The sequence below is a fragment of the Salmo trutta genome, unplaced genomic scaffold, assembly GCF_901001165.1.
Source record: "Salmo trutta unplaced genomic scaffold, fSalTru1.1, whole genome shotgun sequence".
NCBI lineage: Eukaryota > Metazoa > Chordata > Actinopteri > Salmoniformes > Salmonidae > Salmo > Salmo trutta.
In genome coordinates, this window is record NW_021822568.1 from 1 (window position 1) to 18,241 (window position 18,241).

The 18,241-nt window shown below is 49.5% G+C and overlaps 6 protein-coding genes across 6 annotated transcripts; all 6 read left to right on the forward strand.

The window, feature by feature from the left end:
* Positions 1–257: 257 nt before the first annotated feature.
* On the forward strand, positions 258–1,059 carry LOC115182695 (histone H1-like). Its single transcript, XM_029744196.1, is given in 2 exon segments — positions 258–787; positions 789–1,059. Coding segments are annotated over 2 exon segments (624 nt in total). The 5' UTR covers positions 258–322; the 3' UTR covers positions 948–1,059.
* Positions 1,060–1,577: 518 nt separating this feature from the next.
* Positions 1,578–2,069, forward strand: LOC115182698 (histone H2A). Its single transcript, XM_029744198.1, has one exon. It carries the CDS (start codon positions 1,623–1,625, stop codon positions 2,007–2,009), a length of 387 nt encoding a protein of 128 aa, XP_029600058.1. The 5' UTR covers positions 1,578–1,622; the 3' UTR covers positions 2,010–2,069.
* A 7,703-nt stretch (positions 2,070–9,772) lies between these two features.
* Positions 9,773–10,414, forward strand: LOC115182700 (histone H4). The gene has a single exon (XM_029744200.1). It carries the CDS (start codon positions 9,832–9,834, stop codon positions 10,141–10,143), a length of 312 nt encoding a protein of 103 aa, XP_029600060.1. The 5' UTR covers positions 9,773–9,831; the 3' UTR covers positions 10,144–10,414.
* Positions 10,415–10,732: 318 nt separating this feature from the next.
* LOC115182699 (histone H2B) lies at positions 10,733–11,207 on the forward strand. The gene has a single exon (XM_029744199.1). The coding sequence runs from the start codon at positions 10,789–10,791 to the stop codon at positions 11,161–11,163; it is 375 nt and encodes a 124-aa protein (XP_029600059.1). The 5' UTR covers positions 10,733–10,788; the 3' UTR covers positions 11,164–11,207.
* A 593-nt stretch (positions 11,208–11,800) lies between these two features.
* Positions 11,801–13,425, forward strand: LOC115182694 (histone H1). Its single transcript, XM_029744195.1, has one exon. It carries the CDS (start codon positions 12,447–12,449, stop codon positions 13,068–13,070), a length of 624 nt encoding a protein of 207 aa, XP_029600055.1. The 5' UTR covers positions 11,801–12,446; the 3' UTR covers positions 13,071–13,425.
* Positions 13,426–13,700: 275 nt separating this feature from the next.
* LOC115182696 (histone H2A) lies at positions 13,701–14,206 on the forward strand. The gene has a single exon (XM_029744197.1). The coding sequence runs from the start codon at positions 13,760–13,762 to the stop codon at positions 14,144–14,146; it is 387 nt and encodes a 128-aa protein (XP_029600057.1). The 5' UTR covers positions 13,701–13,759; the 3' UTR covers positions 14,147–14,206.
* The last annotated feature ends 4,035 nt before the right edge of the window (positions 14,207–18,241 follow it).

Consider the following 18,241-nt stretch of genomic DNA (forward strand, 5'->3'; position numbering starts at 1 on the left):
AGTTACCGGAGTGTAACTCCAGTTCTATGAGTGGAGCGGAGCCCCATAGGGCTTAAGGCCCTGCCGACCCCCAGTCTCGCTGAAGATAATTTTTCGGGAGGCTGATTGAGGGGAAGCATCCCCTTATATAGGGACACCTGTACTCCTATTGGCTGCAGGTGTGTGCATAATTTTCTCTCAGGCTGTTCGCTGCCTAGGCAGCGGGGTAAACCACTAGGAGCAGAGCTCCCCTATGGGGCTCCGCTCCACTCATAGAACTGGAGTTACACTCCGGTAACTATCGTTCAGTAAGTGTGTGTGTTTACCGGACCAAGCGAGAGACATGGCAGAAGTCGCACCAGCACCCGCCGCCGCCGCGCCGGCCAAGGCACCCAAGAAGAAGGCAGCAGCCAAGCCCAAGAAAGCGGGACCCAGCGTAGGGGAGCTCATCGTCAAGGCGGTGTCCGCCTCCAAGGAGAGGAGCGGCGTGTCCCTGGCCGCGCTCAAGAAGAGTCTGGCGGCAGGCGGCTACGACGTGGAGAAGAACAACTCCCGTGTCAAGATCGCCGTCAAGAGCCTCGTCACCAAGGGCACCCTGGTCCAGACCAAGGGCACCGGTGCCTCCGGCTCCTTCAAGCTCAACAAGAAAGCCGTCGAGGCAAAGAAGCCCGCCAAGAAAGCCGCAGCCCCCAAAGCAAAGAAGGTGGCCGCCAAGAAGCCCGCCGCGGCGAAGAAGCCCAAGAAGGTAGCAGCCAAGAAGGCCGTCGCCGCAAAGAAGTCCCCCAAGAAGGCCAAGAAGCCCGCTACACCCAAAAAAGGCCGCCAAGAGCCCAAAGAAGGTGAAGAAGCCCGCCGCAGCGGCCAAGAAGGCGGCCAAGAGCCCCAAGAAGGCTACCAAGGCAGCGAAGCCCAAAGCCGCCAAGCCCAAGGCAGCCAAGGCCAAGAAGGCAGCCCCCAAGAAGAAGTAAAGCTATTACAAACGGTGTTCTACTCTACACATGTTGTTACCACAAAAGGCTCTTTTAAGAGCCACCCACCTCTTTCCATAAAAGCGCATGTCATTCCATGTACTAGTTGTCGTAGAAATGAAATGAAATGACGCACACTAGGCTACTTTTACGCACAACATTTTCCCACTCTGGGTGTGTGCGGCCGGGAGAGAGAGATAGGGAGAGGCATATAATATAATAATAGTGCAGCACCCTCACCAGTCATTTGTGTATGAGCCATTGTTGTGATGTGTTAGATGTCATATTGATCCTCATAATAAGAAGAATACATACTGGAGAGGACAGCAGCACCCTCACCAGCCATTCCTAACCTGTGATGTGTTAATCATCATCATCAGAAGCATCCTAATACTATAGCGTATTGGAATGTGTTTCCCATTTGGATGATTTCAGTGATTTGATTTGTCACAAAGTAACAAAGTCGGAGGGAAACAGAGTAGCCTAGCCCTTCTCACTCAGCTGCCTGCGGGCGGGCGGGCTTAGGGCTGACTGTCTGTCTGTCCCTCACTCCAATTGGATAAGGCCACACCGGCCCGGTGGCCAATCGCTGCCTCTTGTGGCGAGGTATAAGTAAGGCTGTCGAGGTGCCCAGCGGCTCATTGAGACTTTCTGTGACATACTGAAGCTACCAATATGAGCGGAAGAGGCAAAACCGGAGGCAAGGCCAGGGCCAAGGCAAAGACACGTTCATCCCGTGCCGGACTCCAGTTCCCCGTGGGCCGTGTGCACAGGCTGCTGCGCAAAGGCAACTACGCCGAGCGTGTGGGCGCTGGCGCACCAGTATACCTGGCCGCCGTGCTCGAGTACCTGACTGCTGAGATCCTGGAGTTGGCCGGCAACGCTGCCCGTGACAACAAGAAGACTCGTATCATCCCCCGTCACCTGCAGCTGGCGGTCCGTAACGACGAGGAGCTGAACAAACTGCTTGGCGGCGTGACCATTGCCCAGGGTGGTGTGCTGCCCAACATCCAGGCAGTGCTGCTCCCCAAGAAGACTGAGAAGGCCGTCAAAGCCAAGTAAAATCCCTACTGCGGCTGCAACTTGACTACTCAACCCCCAAAGGCTCTTTTAAGAGCCAACCACCTAGCTCTGCAAAAGCGCAAAGTGTCCTTTCTATGACTGCCACATATATTGAGTGGGTGTATAGGCAACTATTTCGAATGTTTGTTACATACACGGCACCCTATGATGAGGCCTTAAATGAACAATAACACCTAGGCAGGCACGAAATCTATTGCACTCGAGTTCGGCCGGTGACTATTATTGCGCGTAAAGTGTCGGCCCTAACAAAAGAGCCAAGCTCGCCTCGGCGAGGGTGGGGGTTGTATTTTGGGGCGGCACGGAGAGGCCGAGCCTCCCGTCCAATGGGCGTCGGAGGAGGCCTCCGCAACGGGCCAATCAGGGTGGTGTGGAGATGGTGTCCAATCAGCAGACGCCGCTGCCGGCTTTATAAACTTCACATAGGCATTTGGAGGCTATACTCCGACTGTGAAAGAAGGAAGCTAGCTAGCGCCATGGCCAGAACCAAGCAAACCGCTCGCAAATCCACCGGTGGCAAAGCACCCAGGAAGCAGCTCGCCACCAAGGCTGCGCGCAAGAGCGCCCCGGCCACCGGCGGCGTGAAGAAGCCTCACCGTTACAGGCCCGGCACCGTGGCTCTGAGAGAGATCCGTCGTTACCAGAAGTCCACTGAGCTGCTGATCCGCAAACTGCCCTTCCAGCGCCTGGTGAGAGAAATTGCCCAGGACTTCAAGACCGACCTGCGCTTCCAGAGTTCCGCCGTGATGGCCCTGCAGGAGGCTAGCGAGGCTTACCTGGTCGGCCTGTTCGAGGACACCAACCTGTGCGCCATCCACGCCAAGAGGGTGACCATCATGCCCAAGGACATCCAGCTGGCCCGTCGTATTCGCGGAGAGCGCGCTTAAACGATGACCTGATCTCCAAAATCCCCCAAAGGCTCTTTTAAGAGCCACCTCCATATTTCCGTCAAAGGCACAATTGTTCCATTTGTAGACGCCCCTCTCCATTTCCCACCAACACGTCGCGTTCCCTGCTCTCGAGTCACTACAGACCGTATCATAAATAAGAGTTGGTTCTTAACTGACTTGACTAGTTAAATAAAGGTCACATCGAAAGGAAAAGCAGCTTATAGTATTGCAGCTTCAATATGATGTGACTAGATGAATGGTTTTCTAAAGGAGGGGAAAATACACTAATAGTAATGATATAGGGCAAAAAGTCTCAATAATTGTCACTATGTAGCTAACAAAAACATTGCATGCCAAGTGACTTTGAAAGTCCCATATTGCAGTGGTGCTGAGAGACTCATGCAGAGGGGAAAACTTTCCCGTGGAGCACGGAGGCCATCTAGTGGTTAAACGCGGATACTGCCAACGTGTGAGCACATCATAGTGGCTCCCTCCCTATTAGTATTTGATCTTCAGGCCAGCGTTTCCCAAACTCTGTCCTCGGGTCCCCAAGTGGTTCTTTTTCGATTCCAATAGCTCTTGGAATGTAACATGCTAGAGTGTGTAAATGACTTTGTGATAATCGCCATTCCATCATTTCTGTCCCATGTGACCGTTGAAGACGTGTGACAATCATTGATGGCAACAAAAATAATGTTTTGACCTGATCATTAGCACGTCAGGGTAGGGCTTTGTCCGTGAAGCTGTGTGCACCCCATAATTCATGCGACTGACTAAGGTATTGACAGTAAAATGATATCTCTGTCCAACGCAAGTGAATCTATTTCGTGGGATGAACTCAGATCCCTGGAATGGTATGCTTTGAGCCGAATGAATAATCCAATTACATACCCATTGTTACTCCTTTAAGAGAAAGAGAAAAGGTATCAGGACAGCAGGAATCAATAGATGTAATCATCAACGGCTTGCAAAACAGCTGCAGTGATTGACCTATTATTAGTTGACCAATTACGTCCTGATTGCAGCGTAGACTTCATAAGGAACCAAATGCCTCAGCACATGACAACTTCACCGTGCAAAATATTCGATCCTACTGACTCCCATTGAGTACAGTCGTCTGTCTTTGGCGTGATTTGAATCATATGCATAGATTAGAAGTGGACTTCATGTAGTGGGATTTAGTCTTCACGTGTTCTTTGTTTGGAATATATGTAAATCTTAAGTGCGCCATACTTGAATGAGTATATTTGTTTGTTGGTTGTTGGGATGACACGATCTACTAGGCTGCCAAATCCTTTTTGACAGTGTAGATACATCACCTACGCGAAAGAAGATTTGCTCAGGAATCGAAAGGCCTTGACAGCTTCAACAAACGATAAGACACAGTAAAGTCCCTAAATACAGGCTGCCAGTTAAATGCAGAAATCACACAGCTAGAACGCAGGACAAAAGAGCTGGGAAAACGACATCAATCCAAAGGGATAATCTACAATAGTCAGACGCATTGCACAGGCATAAAAGTGGAGGCAAACGTTTGGCAAAATCAGGAAGCAAACAGGATTTGTCTGCGCATGCGTTGCTGTATTCAGCACGTTTGAATGGACAGCGCGCCTCTGCTGCATCTTCACTCATGAGACAGGTAATAGCGGAGCTCCGTGGTGCCTCTGGCCATTTGCCCAGGGGCGGAAATCCCGGGGGGGCCGGGGGGGACACGACCCCCCCATCCTGGGAAAAACATGAATTGTCCCCCCCAATATATCACTGAAATATAACTATGTAATTGAAATAATATGATGAATAATACGCAATGAAAGCAATTGTGCTGATTATAGACACTTAATAGCGCGTTTTTAAGTTTGAAAAGATTGCAACCCCCCCCCCCCAACCCTTTTCCTCACAATGGTTTGATCCACTGCCAGTTCCTTAGCTTGCTACGTAACTGACGTGAGGTTAATCCAGTCAATCGCGCACACACACTAGCTGAATATGCAGAGCTAGCGCGCAAATATGAACTATTAAGCTAGCTAGTACCTATTCCATTTATGTGGCGTCGTCAAAGATGGAATCAGCATGCAGATGATGTTAGTTAGTGCTTCAAAGTCCCTGTGATAAGGTTAGCGATAAACTGAAATCCAAACTGAACAGAACTACACTCTCTTCTAGCATTGTCTTAAATATATTTAATGGTGTGGTTGCAAAAGCTAAATTGTCGCAAGTGAACTTTTATTTATTTATTGAATTTCACCTTTATTTAACCCGGGTAGCAAAGATTATAGCAAACACCACTGAAACTGAATTGGTGCTCGCTAGCTTTGCAAATTCAGCTATTGTTGGAAGCCAGCCAATATGAAACAAACTTTTAAAATGACAAAAGGTTGCAGCATATGTTGTGTAAATGGTGAACTCATACAGCTGTCAACTCTTGTCATTTTAATCCGTTTCACATTTGCTAGCTACCTTTTAGATCGAAGGCCAAATAGAATAAATATGTGTGTGTAGCCAGCCAGCCAGCCAGGTAGAAAAATGGCCGAAAAATAAAAGACGGACATAAGAGTATTTTTCAATACACCAAAACGCATAGTAAGAACCCTAGTAGCCTAATATCTCAAAGACTAGTTGATAAAATGTTCATAAGAAAGAAATGAATTTGTAATGGAAATGTTTGACAATGATGTCATTAGGCAGAGCAGGCAACAGATGGCACACAGACAGCAGAGTTGGGGACAGATTTGCAGGGACAGACTGGCAGAGACAGGTAGTCTCAGGTAAGTTTGTTGAGTCTTTGTTTGGCAACATTATGAAAGGTAGTCCATTTTTTTCACTTGTAAAATAGGAACATAATTGGAAAATGCCATGGATACCCCCACTCTCAACTTAAACTGGTGACTGAACTAGGATTTGTTCAAGGCAATGGTATTGCTGTTGTGATTAGTTGTGTAGTTTTGGGTACCGGTAGTTAGGAGTACGGCAAACACCTTATTTCTTTGGTTCCTCAATATACATTTACCATATTACAATGTAGGCTATGTGTTACAGCACTACTTTTGGTGTCCCCCTCAGGAATTGCTCTTGAGAAAAGGTCATGTAATTGTCCCCTCCAAAGTTGATATCAGATTTGGGCCAATGTTCAGTACACCCCCTCATCCCCCCTCCTGTAATTGGTCACAGAATCATCCACTTGATTCCGGCCACGTTTTTTCCCAACCCTTTCCCTGGTCAGTTGGTGTAAGATGTCGTCCTCGAGAAAAAGTTGTATAGGCATCTGGACCTTTTTTGGAGCTGCCTACAGATAAAGAGAGAAAAGTAGCAATCCGTTTAGAATGAAGTAGTACAATGTAACTTACCCTCATTTGACACTTGAGAAACATACATTCACATGAAGTAGTGTTCCAAACCAGCAGAAAATGTGCAGGTGAACAAAACGGTTAAGTGAATATGATTTAAGAGCAGTCAAATGAAGTTATAGTGACATAGATTGGAAGAAATGAAATATAACATGTTCTCCTAAGTCATGTGAGCATAGCATTGTGGAAAGCAATGACTTTAGAAGAGCATGTATTGAAAGGTGAAGATGATTTCCAGATTAGGTTTGTTGAAAAAGTAACGGTATCATTTGAGGTACTCTACATGAACATGTGTTTGGAGTTTTGGAACCTCTGCCTATTTGATGATCTGTTGTAGTTATTATTGTAATATTTTTTTTGGACCACATACTTGTGCAAATTGCATCAGGTTGAGGGATGAATGCGCTGTGTGGCCATTGTGAGTAGCACTTTTGATCCAGCAGGTGGCGCGAAAATCCCTCCCTATGTGGCTTGAATGATGAGCAGACGTATTCCTTACAGGCATTAATGAATTGAAGGCAAGTGTTGGCAACATGACTTCTGGTCAAGCAGGTGGCGGTGAAATGCCTCCCTATCTATATGAGTTGACCTATTCCTTTGAGCTCCTAAATGAGGTGTCAATCAACATTGCATCTCGCCTGAACCCTGTTGTGGGCGGTTTTCTTCCCTTAATTGGACATGATTCTGGTGTTCTGCATGTCTTCCTTCCTGTCTTGCAATGTGGGTTCCACTGAGGTGTGTGTTTGTGTTTGAACTCACTGGGCACTTGAATAATGGAACACCAGTCACTTTCATCATGTGGAGCTAGTTTACATGGCTCATGTCATATGGATATACACTATTCTATTCATGTAGGTCTATGGCGGTCTGGCATTCCTTTAGTTAGATTTGTGTGTACATGGTTAGATCTTACTTGTTAGACATGACTGTGCTGTTGGAGCTAGTAACACAAGCATTTCCCAACAATAACATCTGCTAAACAGGTGTATGTGGCAAAAAGTTTGGTGATTAGATTAGATGTCCACTGTCAATTATGCTGCAGTCTAATTACCACCAATGTCATTGTGGTCCAAGGGAAACTCCTAGCCTATAGGGTGTGTTATTTGTATTTACATCATTTAGCAGACACTCTTATCCAGAGCAACTTACAGTAGTGAATGCATACATTTCATACAATTTCATACTTTTTTTGTCATACTTTCTTTTTTTTATTTTCTGTGCTGGGCCACCGTGGGAATCGAACCCACAACCCTGGTGTTGCAAACACCATGCTCTACCAACTGAGCTACAGGGAAGGCTCTACATGTGAAGTACATGTGAAGTATCTGCACTCTAGCCTATAGAGGAACACAGCTGTTGATAATAGGGGAATGCAAGCAAGCAGTTGAAGGGAACAAGTGACAGAGTCTAACCTGCTGTTGAACACCAGGCCCCAACCAGGTACGCGGACAGAGTATTGTTCACTCCCAGTCCTATGATGTTGCTCTGTGAAGGAGGTTAGCATTTCAGCGTCCAATTCCTGGCAGCCTTCTCCCTAGTTGATTTGTGATTGTGAGTGATTAGAGAATGTTTGCCTTCGGTAACCAAGGTGTTTGAGAATGTTGAGGACCAGTGTTCCGAGGGGCTGACTGTGACATCATAAAGCGGAATGTAGTTAGTGTGCTGTTTGAGGGATTCCAATAGAGTCCGGTGCGCTCTTCCAGACAGTGCAGTTGTGCTTCAAGTCTGCTCTCTGTGTGGTGACTTGTAAGTGGGTAAGCCTAAAACTTTACCTAACCTTAACCTATTTCTCCTAACCTGCTATGACAAAGGGACTTCATGACAGTAGCTGTATCCCACCTAGTTGAAAGCTTGTCAGTCCTTCTCCTAAAAGGCAACCTGTGTTCCTTGATGTACTAAACCGAGGCCTGGCAGCCAGTAAGTACAAGTAAGAGACAATTATGGGCCCAATCAGTTGTAAGATGAAAGCTAGTCACATTTGAGATGTTATTCAACTGCAGTGATTGATCATATTGTCTGAGCAGCTCACAAATCACTGCAGCTGTACATAGGCCATTTCTATATAGGGCAAACAACTACCTCTTCCCCTATTGTATTGATTTGTTTATTTTGCTCCTTTGCACCCCAGTATTTCATGTAGTGTCAAATGTACCATTCCTGTGTTTTATTTGGCCACCATGGCCTATTTATTGCCTTTACCTCCCTTATCTCACCTCATTTGCTCACATTGTATATAGAGTAATTTTTCTACTGTGTTTGTGTAACTCTGTGTTGTTATATGTGTCAAACTGCTTTGCTTTATCTTGGCCAGGTGGCAGTTGTAAATGACAACTTGTTCTCAACTTGCCTACCTGGTTAAAGAAAGGTGAAATAAATTGAAATCCAAAATGTCTCCCTTTTGAAATGACCTGTTGAGATGGGCCCTCCTTCTGTGGCGGTCATTTTATGCAACATCTGAGGCCATCTGGCGGGCATAGTGCTATCTGGCCTATAAATGATCCCCATCATAGCAGGAATTCCATAATAAGACGCTTTGTTATTGGTTTGTGAAGAAAAGTACAATACAATATTTGCACATCCCTATCACCTCTGTACGCATAGGAACACTATCCCTTCATTGGGTGGGTGTCTGAGGAATGTTTTACTGCGTTTCACCTTACAGAGGTATCACCGCCCTTCCCATCGGCACCTCGGGTCCTCTTGGCTCCCTGACAGTCAGGCTGGATCGTGTCTAGGGAAGAAAAAAGAAGAGTGATGTTACATTACATGGCCTTCAATAGCAAAATGACTGATGAGGTGACATATACTGTCTTCCCTGTGGCTCAGTTGGTAGAGCATGGTGTTTGCTATGCCATGGGTTGTGGGTTTGATTCCCACGGGGGGCCAGCACCAAAACAATATTAATGAAATGTATGCATTGACTACTGTAAGTCGGTCTGGATAACAGCATCTGCTAAATGACTAAAATGTCAACAACAAAAAAACATGATGGGCCCCTTTGACTTTATGGCATTCCATGTGTATTTGTTTCCCGTTGCCTATATCTTCCCCCTTTGGATTTGACGGTGTCTCAATTATGGCATGAAGGTTTTGTGTGTTAATTGTTGCGATTATGTGTGTGGAAGAGTCACCTTTGTTTGTCCTTTCTACTTGGGACCTCTATTTGAGTTCTTTAGGCCTATCTCTATTAGGGGGGTTCAACGTGTGAGGGGCAACTGCAGTGATTCACAGCTGATTCAACTACTTATCACCTTGTCCTCAATGAGTTGAATCAGGTGCAACAACAACAACAACAACAATGTTAGGAGTCGGACACAGAGTAGTAGTTGATCCCTCAGTTGTCACAGTTTGCCTTTGTTATATCATGTTAGTTGCTTTCATTTGTTCTCGGCTCCTCCCTCGTTCCCTAGAACGAGCACCCTCCCCTTTGCAACAGAGGCCAGGCAAAAGCGCGCGCTTTCTGTGCCACTGGCTTCAATCAGGTCCACCAAATGCAGATAATAAGCGCACCGCGCACTGCGGCGTACGTCATTCATTCACTTGAACTCCGCTAGCGAACACATATACACGATGTCTGGAAGAGGCAAAGGCGGCAAGGGACTCGGAAAAGGAGGCGCCAAGCGTCACCGCAAGGTTCTCCGCGATAACATCCAGGGAATCACCAAGCCCGCTATCCGCCGTCTGGCTCGCCGTGGCGGCGTGAAGCGTATCTCCGGGCTGATCTACGAGGAGACCCGCGGTGTCCTGAAGGTGTTCCTGGAGAACGTGATCCGTGACGCCGTCACCTACACCGAGCACGCCAAGAGGAAGACCGTTACCGCCATGGACGTGGTGTACGCTCTGAAACGCCAGGGACGCACCCTGTACGGTTTCGGCGGTTAAACGCCCTCTTTTCGGAACGTCAACATCCCGACTTGAACCCAAAGGCTCTTTTAAGAGCCACCCACATCCGCTTGAAAAAGGCCAATTCCATAGTCGTAGGAAGATTGTAGATGTCCCCTATTTAGTAAGAAACCATGAGCCACTCTGAGTGGACAGGGAGTGTTAATGACAGGTGTGTATGTTCAGTGTAGCTCAGTTGGTAGAGCATGGTGTTTGCAACGCCAGGGTTGCGGGTTCGATTCCCACGGGGGGCCAGGCCAGAAAAAAAAAAGTATGTCGCTCTGGATAAGACTAAAATGTCTATGTAGAAAGTGTGGGATTTAGAGGCACCCAACATAAAGCCACCGTGAGTCGGAAGACGTGGCTGGAGAAGAACGGGATGTCTGACGGCTCCCTTTTTGAAACACACAATTCCCCACCAGTGACAGAGCATAGACGCTATGGAGTAGGGGGAGGTAGGGCGCGCAGGTCTTTGTTAGGGAAGCAAGCCTCTGAGTGGAAGGCTCTGACGCGCACTCAGCTCCACTGGGCAAATGGCAGGGGCGTGTCCACGGCCGCTAAATTTGCTTAGCTTCCTCTTCATAAGACGGGAAAGCGCCCTCCACCCCCTCATTCGTTTCTGAGAAGCAACGAGACATCAGCATCATGCCCGAGCCAGCAAAGTCCGCGCCCAAGAAGGGCTCCAAGAAAGCCGTCACCAAGACCGCAGGGAAAGGCGGCAAGAAGCGCCGAAAGTCGAGGAAGGAGAGCTACGCCATTTACGTGTACAAAGTGCTGAAGCAGGTCCACCCCGACACCGGCATCTCCTCCAAGGCCATGGGAATCATGAACTCGTTCGTGAACGACATCTTCGAGCGTATCGCCGGAGAGTCCTCTCGCCTGGCCCACTACAACAAGCGTTCCACCATCACCTCCAGGGAGATCCAGACGGCCGTGCGCCTGCTGCTCCCCGGTGAGCTGGCCAAGCACGCAGTGTCCGAGGGCACCAAGGCCGTGACCAAGTACACCAGCTCCAAGTAAACAGCCCATTCGGAGTGCTGTACTAACCCAAAGGCTCTTTTAAGAGCCACCCACCCTGTCAGTGAAAAAGCAAATCCATCAGGAACAAATGAATGTGTAGGTAGGCTGCGTTACACGGACATTATATCATTTAGTGGGGGGGGTTGGCGCCTTTTTAGGTGTCTTTGTCTGCAGGACATGTCAAACAGGGGTGACATCAATTCCAGGTGAAAGGTGTTATTGTGGAATAAGTCAATAGAAGATATGGCCCTAATGATGCTGACCTGAAAAGAGGCCCTATCCAGTGGAGGAAGACTAGAATAGGAATGTGGGATTCCACTAGTGCTCCAATGACTATACAACAGGGAGGAGAATAAACAAGTGCAGACAACTAGAGAGAGAGAGAGAGAGACACTCCCTAGGCCTATATCAGGGCCACCAAGCACATGGGGCGCCAGCCTCCATAGCGCCGGCCGGGCAAACAGACAGACAGACACCAAGACCCACAGACACAAAGACCGGCACGAGTCACGCTGCGGAGTCAGAGAGAGAGAGAGAGAGAGACTACCTATCAGAAGAAAAAAAAAACACCAAGGAAACACACACACACACACACAGTACAAGTAAGCATGTCGTTGGACAATGTGTATATATATATATATAGTGTGCGTCCTGGACACATGACGAATACAACTTGAAACTTGGAGTACAACACTAGTCTCAGCCAGGCCTCACAAGTGCATGTGTTTTAAGGTCCCCAAAAGAGCTCTCCTTTAAAACACCCAGGACCACATCAGGGGACGGCAAACCATTTGATTGCCTTGCCAGACATCTCGGCTCACTACACAATCAATGGTGCTCGCAATAGGATGCACTTTTAGGCCATTTAGGAGACAAATAGCACAGGAAAACCAGTGCGCACAGCTCCAGCCGGCAGTCGAACGGTGAGGTTTTGAGCGAGTTGCAACAACATGCACGGGGCTTCTGCAGCCCACATGACTTTATTCTGAACGGAGACAAGTCTGCTCACTGGGCCGTTAGCTTTTGGACCAAAAACACGGCTCCGTCGGTGACTTTTGGGCCGATATTGGCGACCAGAAAACACAAGTGAAAGAGCATTTGGCCAGCCCGGAGAAGCCGAGCTGGGTGGCTTGAGTCTACATGGTTCTCATGTCGCGTTTAAGGCCAGCCCCCTGCACGGTGTGGAGCTTCAATAGCGCAGAGCAGCGTCTACAGCAAACTACTCCTCACAGACTACCGTAGTGTTCAGTAAGTGTGTGTGTTTACCGGACCAAGCGAGAGACATGGCAGAAGTCGCACCAGCACCCGCCGCCGCCGCGCCGGCCAAGGCACCCAAGAAGAAGGCAGCAGCCAAGCCCAAGAAAGCGGGACCCAGCGTAGGGGAGCTCATCGTCAAGGCGGTGTCCGCCTCCAAGGAGAGGAGCGGCGTGTCCCTGGCCGCGCTCAAGAAGAGTCTGGCGGCAGGCGGCTACGACGTGGAGAAGAACAACTCCCGTGTCAAGATCGCCGTCAAGAGCCTCGTCACCAAGGGCACCCTGGTCCAGACCAAGGGCACCGGTGCCTCCGGCTCCTTCAAGCTCAACAAGAAAGCCGTCGAGGCAAAGAAGCCCGCCAAGAAAGCCGCAGCCCCCAAAGCAAAGAAGGTGGCCGCCAAGAAGCCCGCCGCGGCGAAGAAGCCCAAGAAGGTAGCAGCCAAGAAGGCCGTCGCCGCAAAGAAGTCCCCCAAGAAGGCCAAGAAGCCCGCTACACCCAAAAAGGCCGCCAAGAGCCCAAAGAAGGTGAAGAAGCCCGCCGCAGCGGCCAAGAAGGCGGCCAAGAGCCCCAAGAAGGCTACCAAGGCAGCGAAGCCCAAAGCCGCCAAGCCCAAGGCAGCCAAGGCCAAGAAGGCAGCCCCCAAGAAGAAGTAAAGCTATTACAAACGGTGTTCTACTCTACACATGTTGTTACCACAAAAGGCTCTTTTAAGAGCCACCCACCTCTTTCCATAAAAGCGCATGTCATTCCATGTACTAGTTGTCGTAGAAAAAAAATGAAATGAAATGAAATGACGCACACTAGGCTACTTTTACGCACAACATTTTCCCACTCTGGGTGTGTGCGGCCGGGAGAGAGAGATAGGGAGAGGCATATAATATAATAATAGTGCAGCACCCTCACCAGTCATTTGTGTATGAGCCATTGTTGTGATGTGTTAGATGTCATATTGATCTTCATAATAAGAAGAATACATACTGGAGAGGACAGCAGCACCCTCACCAGCCATTCCTAACCTGTGATGTGTTAATCATCATCATCAGAAGCATCCTAATACTATAGCGTATTGGAATGTGTTTCCCATTTGGATGATTTCAGTGATTTGATTTGTCACAAAGTAACAAAGTCGGAGGGAAACAGAGTAGCCTAGCCCTTCTCACTCAGCTGCCTGCGGGCGGGCGGGCGGGCTTAGGGCAGACTGTCTGTCTGTCCCTCACTCCAATTGGATAAGGCCACACCGGCCCGGTGGCCAATCGCTGCCTCTTGTGGCGAGGTATAAGTAAGGCTGTCGAGGTGCCCAGCGGCTCATTGAGACTTTCTGTGACTTACTGAAGCTACCAATATGAGCGGAAGAGGCAAAACCGGAGGCAAGGCCAGGGCCAAGGCAAAGACACGTTCATCCCGTGCCGGACTCCAGTTCCCCGTGGGCCGTGTGCACAGGCTGCTGCGCAAAGGCAACTACGCCGAGCGTGTGGGCGCTGGCGCACCAGTATACCTGGCCGCCGTGCTCGAGTACCTGACTGCTGAGATCCTGGAGTTGGCCGGCAACGCTGCCCGTGACAACAAGAAGACTCGTATCATCCCCCGTCACCTGCAGCTGGCGGTCCGTAACGACGAGGAGCTGAACAAACTGCTTGGCGGCGTGACCATTGCCCAGGGTGGTGTGCTGCCCAACATCCAGGCAGTGCTGCTCCCCAAGAAGACTGAGAAGGCCGTCAAAGCCAAGTAAAATCCCTACTGCGGCTGCAACTTGACTACTCAACCCCCAAAGGCTCTTTTAAGAGCCAACCACCTAGCTCTGCAAAAGCGCAAAGTGTCCTTTCTATGACTGCCACATATATTGAGTGGGTGTATAGGCAACTATTTCGAATGTTTGTTACATACACGGCACCCTATGATGAGGCCTTAAATGAACAATAACACCTAGGCAGGCACGAAATCGATAGTTACCGGAGTGTAACTCCAGTTCTATGAGTGGAGCGGAGCCCCATAGGGGAGCTCTGCTCCTAGTGGTTTACCCCGCTGCCTAGACAGCGAACAGCCTGAGAGAAAATTATGCACACACCTGCAGCCAATAGGAGTACAGGTGTCCCTATATAAGGGGATGCTTCCCCTCAATCAGCCTCCCGAAAAATTATCTTCAGCGAGACTGGGGGTCGGCAGGGCCTTAAGCCCTATGGGGCTCCGCTCCACTCATAGAACTGGAGTTACACTCCGGTAACTATCGTTCTACATCGTGGAGCTCCGCCCCATAGGGGAGCTCTGCTCCTAGTGGTTAAGGCGGAGCGAAACGCTCCCAAAATGTACTCCCTGCCGAGCCAAACACTTTCCACTTAAGAAAAGGTCAGCTCAGCAATGGCTGCGACCAATTCCCACAGTACTGTAACTTACTGTGAACCACAGTAAGTTACAATGTGCTGCGTCCTTGATCTAATCCGCTCACTCAGTCTAAAGGCAAAGCCAATGACTAATGACCAGATCATAGAATATGAGTCATACTTACTGTACCACAGATAGATGAACTCAACTCTATTGATATTCAGATTGGTCTAATAGTACTGTAATATCAATTACAACACTATATCCCTAATCCCTTTGCCCAACACAGTCAACCTGGTGGGCAAATTATAATACATGACTCAACTGTGCCATTCAGCCAGGAGTCATGTCCTGCAGTCCTTCTAATAAAAAAAGGGGAAAAAACGGACCTGATGGAAACCCTGTCCATTAGTCCTGTGTTTTTTCGCCTTATTTCTAGCCTTCACTTCAGCCAAGCTGAGTACAGGCTGAAACAATTTAGAAGACATGTTCACTGCTTTCTCAGTGTAACTCACCACACTCAATCCATAGGCAGAGCCAATGATTCGTGGGCAGACGATATATTTTAGGCCAACTATCCTGCTTTCGCAGATGTATGATGCCTCAATATTCCTTCAACTTTAGTGACCGGTCTAATAGTCAAGTAACACTAGGTTACAGTACTATTTCCCAGCACAATGACACACTGGTGGCAGTCTAAACATTCCCTGTTGTATTGACAATGTCAAACACAGGCTATGTTACACGTGTCTCTCACGTGTCTGTCAAAAAAGAGCGGACCTAATGGGAACCCGGCCCATTAGTCCTGCAACCTTTCTTAACTCAAGTTCTGTCCTCAACTACGCTGAGTACAGAACGAGCTAAAGAATTGGACGACATGTCCAATAGGTAGAATCGGATAAAAGGAGACGGTGACGACCATGACGCCGCTGCACAAATATCCTCTACCCCAATTCCTCTGAAAAGTGCCGTAGACGCCGCTACTCCACGAGTGGAGTGGGCTCTTACGCCATGAGGCATTGGTCGGCCCGCCGCCTCATAAGCCGTCTCAATGCCTTCGCAAAGCCAATGAGACAGCCGCTGTTTTGAAAGTGGTCTACCCAGTGCGTTAGCACCGTGACACACAAACAACTGAGGTGATGACCTAATCATCGCCGTGCGCTGCACGTAGCACGCTAAGGCGCGCACCGGGCACAGGCGATGAAGTCTCTCCTCTCTCCGCTCCTCATGAGGAGGGGGGGGAGAAAGCCCATAGCTCAACAGTCTGTGACCTGTATGAGTTCTTAATAACCTTCGGCGTAAATGCCGGGTTAGGACGTAACACCGCTCTGCTCAAGTCGCCATTTATGGCAAGGCAGTCGGGTCTCGTCGAAAGAGCACACAAATCACTGACACGCTTGGCTGTAGTCAAGGCAAGCAACAGTGCCGTCTTCAGAGACAACATCTTGAGGGGAATTTGATTCAGTGGTTCGAACGGCGTCTCACAGAGCGCCTCGAGTACCAACGTTAAATCCCACTGTGGTAGCGTGGCTCTAGCCACTGGCCTAAGCCGCCGCGTCCCCAATAGAAACCGTTTCACTAAAGGATGACTGAACACAGTGTCTCTGCCAAACCCCTCATGACAAGCTGAAATCGCTGCCGCGAACACCTTAATGGTGGCGGGTGAGCGCTGCTTGTCAAACATGAACTGTAGGAAAGAGAGCACACTCTCAACCTGACAGCACACGGGGTCCACATTCTCTGTGACGCACCATTGTGAAAACACGTTCCATCTACTGGCATAAGTCCTGTATGTGGAACTGGCACGTGAGCCCTGTATGGTTCTGATTACCGAATCAGATAACCCACGGCGCTCTAACCTGTCCCTCTCAGGAGCCAGACCTTCAGTGGCTGGCCGATCAGAGGCCATTGCTCTATCATGCCTGCCGCCTGAGATATCGCGTCCTGTCGATGTGGAATTGGCCATGATGGCGCAATCAACATTTGAATCATCTCCGCGTACCACGGAGCCCCTGGGCGGTCGGGGGCTATCAATATGATTGACAGCCCTCCTGTTCTCACACGGGTTAGCAGTGGGAGAATGCAGGACAGCGGTGGAAATGCGTACAGGAGAACCTCTGGCCACTGGTGCGCAAAAGCGTCTATCCCTAGTGGCGGTTCGTCCTGGGCTCGTAGAGAAAACCATAGGGGACATTGCGCGTTCACACGTGATGCGAACAGGTCCACCTCGGCTCTCCCGAACCGTTCCCATATTTGGAGAACAATCTCGGGGTGCAGTCGCCACTCGTCGTCTCGAGGACCCCCTCGAGACATGAGGTCTGCGCCGATATTCTGACAGCCTGGGATGTGTGCTGCTGTCAACGAGCGAAGGTGCTCGTGAGCCCACAGCCACAATTCCTCCGCCAATCGGTGGAGTGCAGGAGACCTGACTCCCCCTTGGCGATTTATGTAGGCTACTGTCGTTCTGTTGTCTGACCAGACCAGCACGTCGCGCCCCCGTAGGGTGGACACGAAGTGGGTCAGAACCAGTAGAACCGTTTCCAATTCCAGGAGGTTGATGTGACGTCCCGATTGGGACCACACACCCCCGACTGCCCGAGCCTGACATGTCCCTCCCCATCCAGTCAGACAAGCATCTGTGTACACTGGGATGTAGGATGACACTCTGTCTATTGCGACCCCTTGTGTCATTACGCACGGGTCTCTCCAATAGTCCAGATCCGCTCTGAGCGAGAGGGGAACTGTCACCAACCGACGACGGTGCCTCACTGGGTCCAGTCGTAGTTGAGCAAACCATCGCTGTGTTTTGCGCATGTGCAAAAGTCCCAGCGGAACCACGGAGTGGGCAGACGACATGAGACCCAAAAGTGTCATGACGGAATGCGCCGTCACCATGTGATTCGGATAAAACCTTCTCAGGGCTAGCAACAGGGCAGCCCGTCGAGGATCCGAAATTCGCGCCCTCATAGTCACAGTGTCTATCTGTAACCCCAGATAGACAATCTGCTGACTGGGCCAAGGCGCACTCTTTTTCCAATTCACTGCGAACCCCAGACGCGTGAGGTGAATCACTGTCTGTGTCGTGTGTGTAATCGCCAGCTCTGCTGACGGGGCCAAGACCAGCAGGTCGTCTAGGTAGGCTAATAGCCTTATCCCCTGACGGCGCAGCGGCTCCAATGCCGCCTCTACACATTTGGAAAACGTGCGAGGTGCCAGAGCGTACCCGAATGGCATTCTCGCATACTCGTACGCCACCCCTTGAAAGGCGAAACGCAGAAATTTCCTGTGACGCGGAAGTACCGGCACATGAAAATATGCGTCCTTTAGATCTATGCTCACACAAAAGTCTCTGTTGTGAATACATTCCAGTAGGCGTTTTGTCGTGAGCATTCGGAAGGGCCGTTTGGCTACGCTCTCGTTGAGAGTGCGTAAATCCAATATCGGCCTCATTCCCCCCGTCTTTTTTGGCACTAGGAAATAGGGCGAGTATAGCCCGCTGTTCCTT

Bases quoted from the DNA above. Each gene is read 5' to 3' on its own strand.
- LOC115182698 (XM_029744198.1), top strand. From the start codon at position 1,623: ATGAGCGGAAGAGGCAAAACCGGAGGCAAGGCCAGGGCCAAGGCAAAG.
- LOC115182700 (XM_029744200.1), top strand. From the start codon at position 9,832: ATGTCTGGAAGAGGCAAAGGCGGCAAGGGACTCGGAAAAGGAGGCGCC.
- LOC115182699 (XM_029744199.1), top strand. From the start codon at position 10,789: ATGCCCGAGCCAGCAAAGTCCGCGCCCAAGAAGGGCTCCAAGAAAGCC.
- LOC115182694 (XM_029744195.1), top strand. From the start codon at position 12,447: ATGGCAGAAGTCGCACCAGCACCCGCCGCCGCCGCGCCGGCCAAGGCA.
- LOC115182696 (XM_029744197.1), top strand. From the start codon at position 13,760: ATGAGCGGAAGAGGCAAAACCGGAGGCAAGGCCAGGGCCAAGGCAAAG.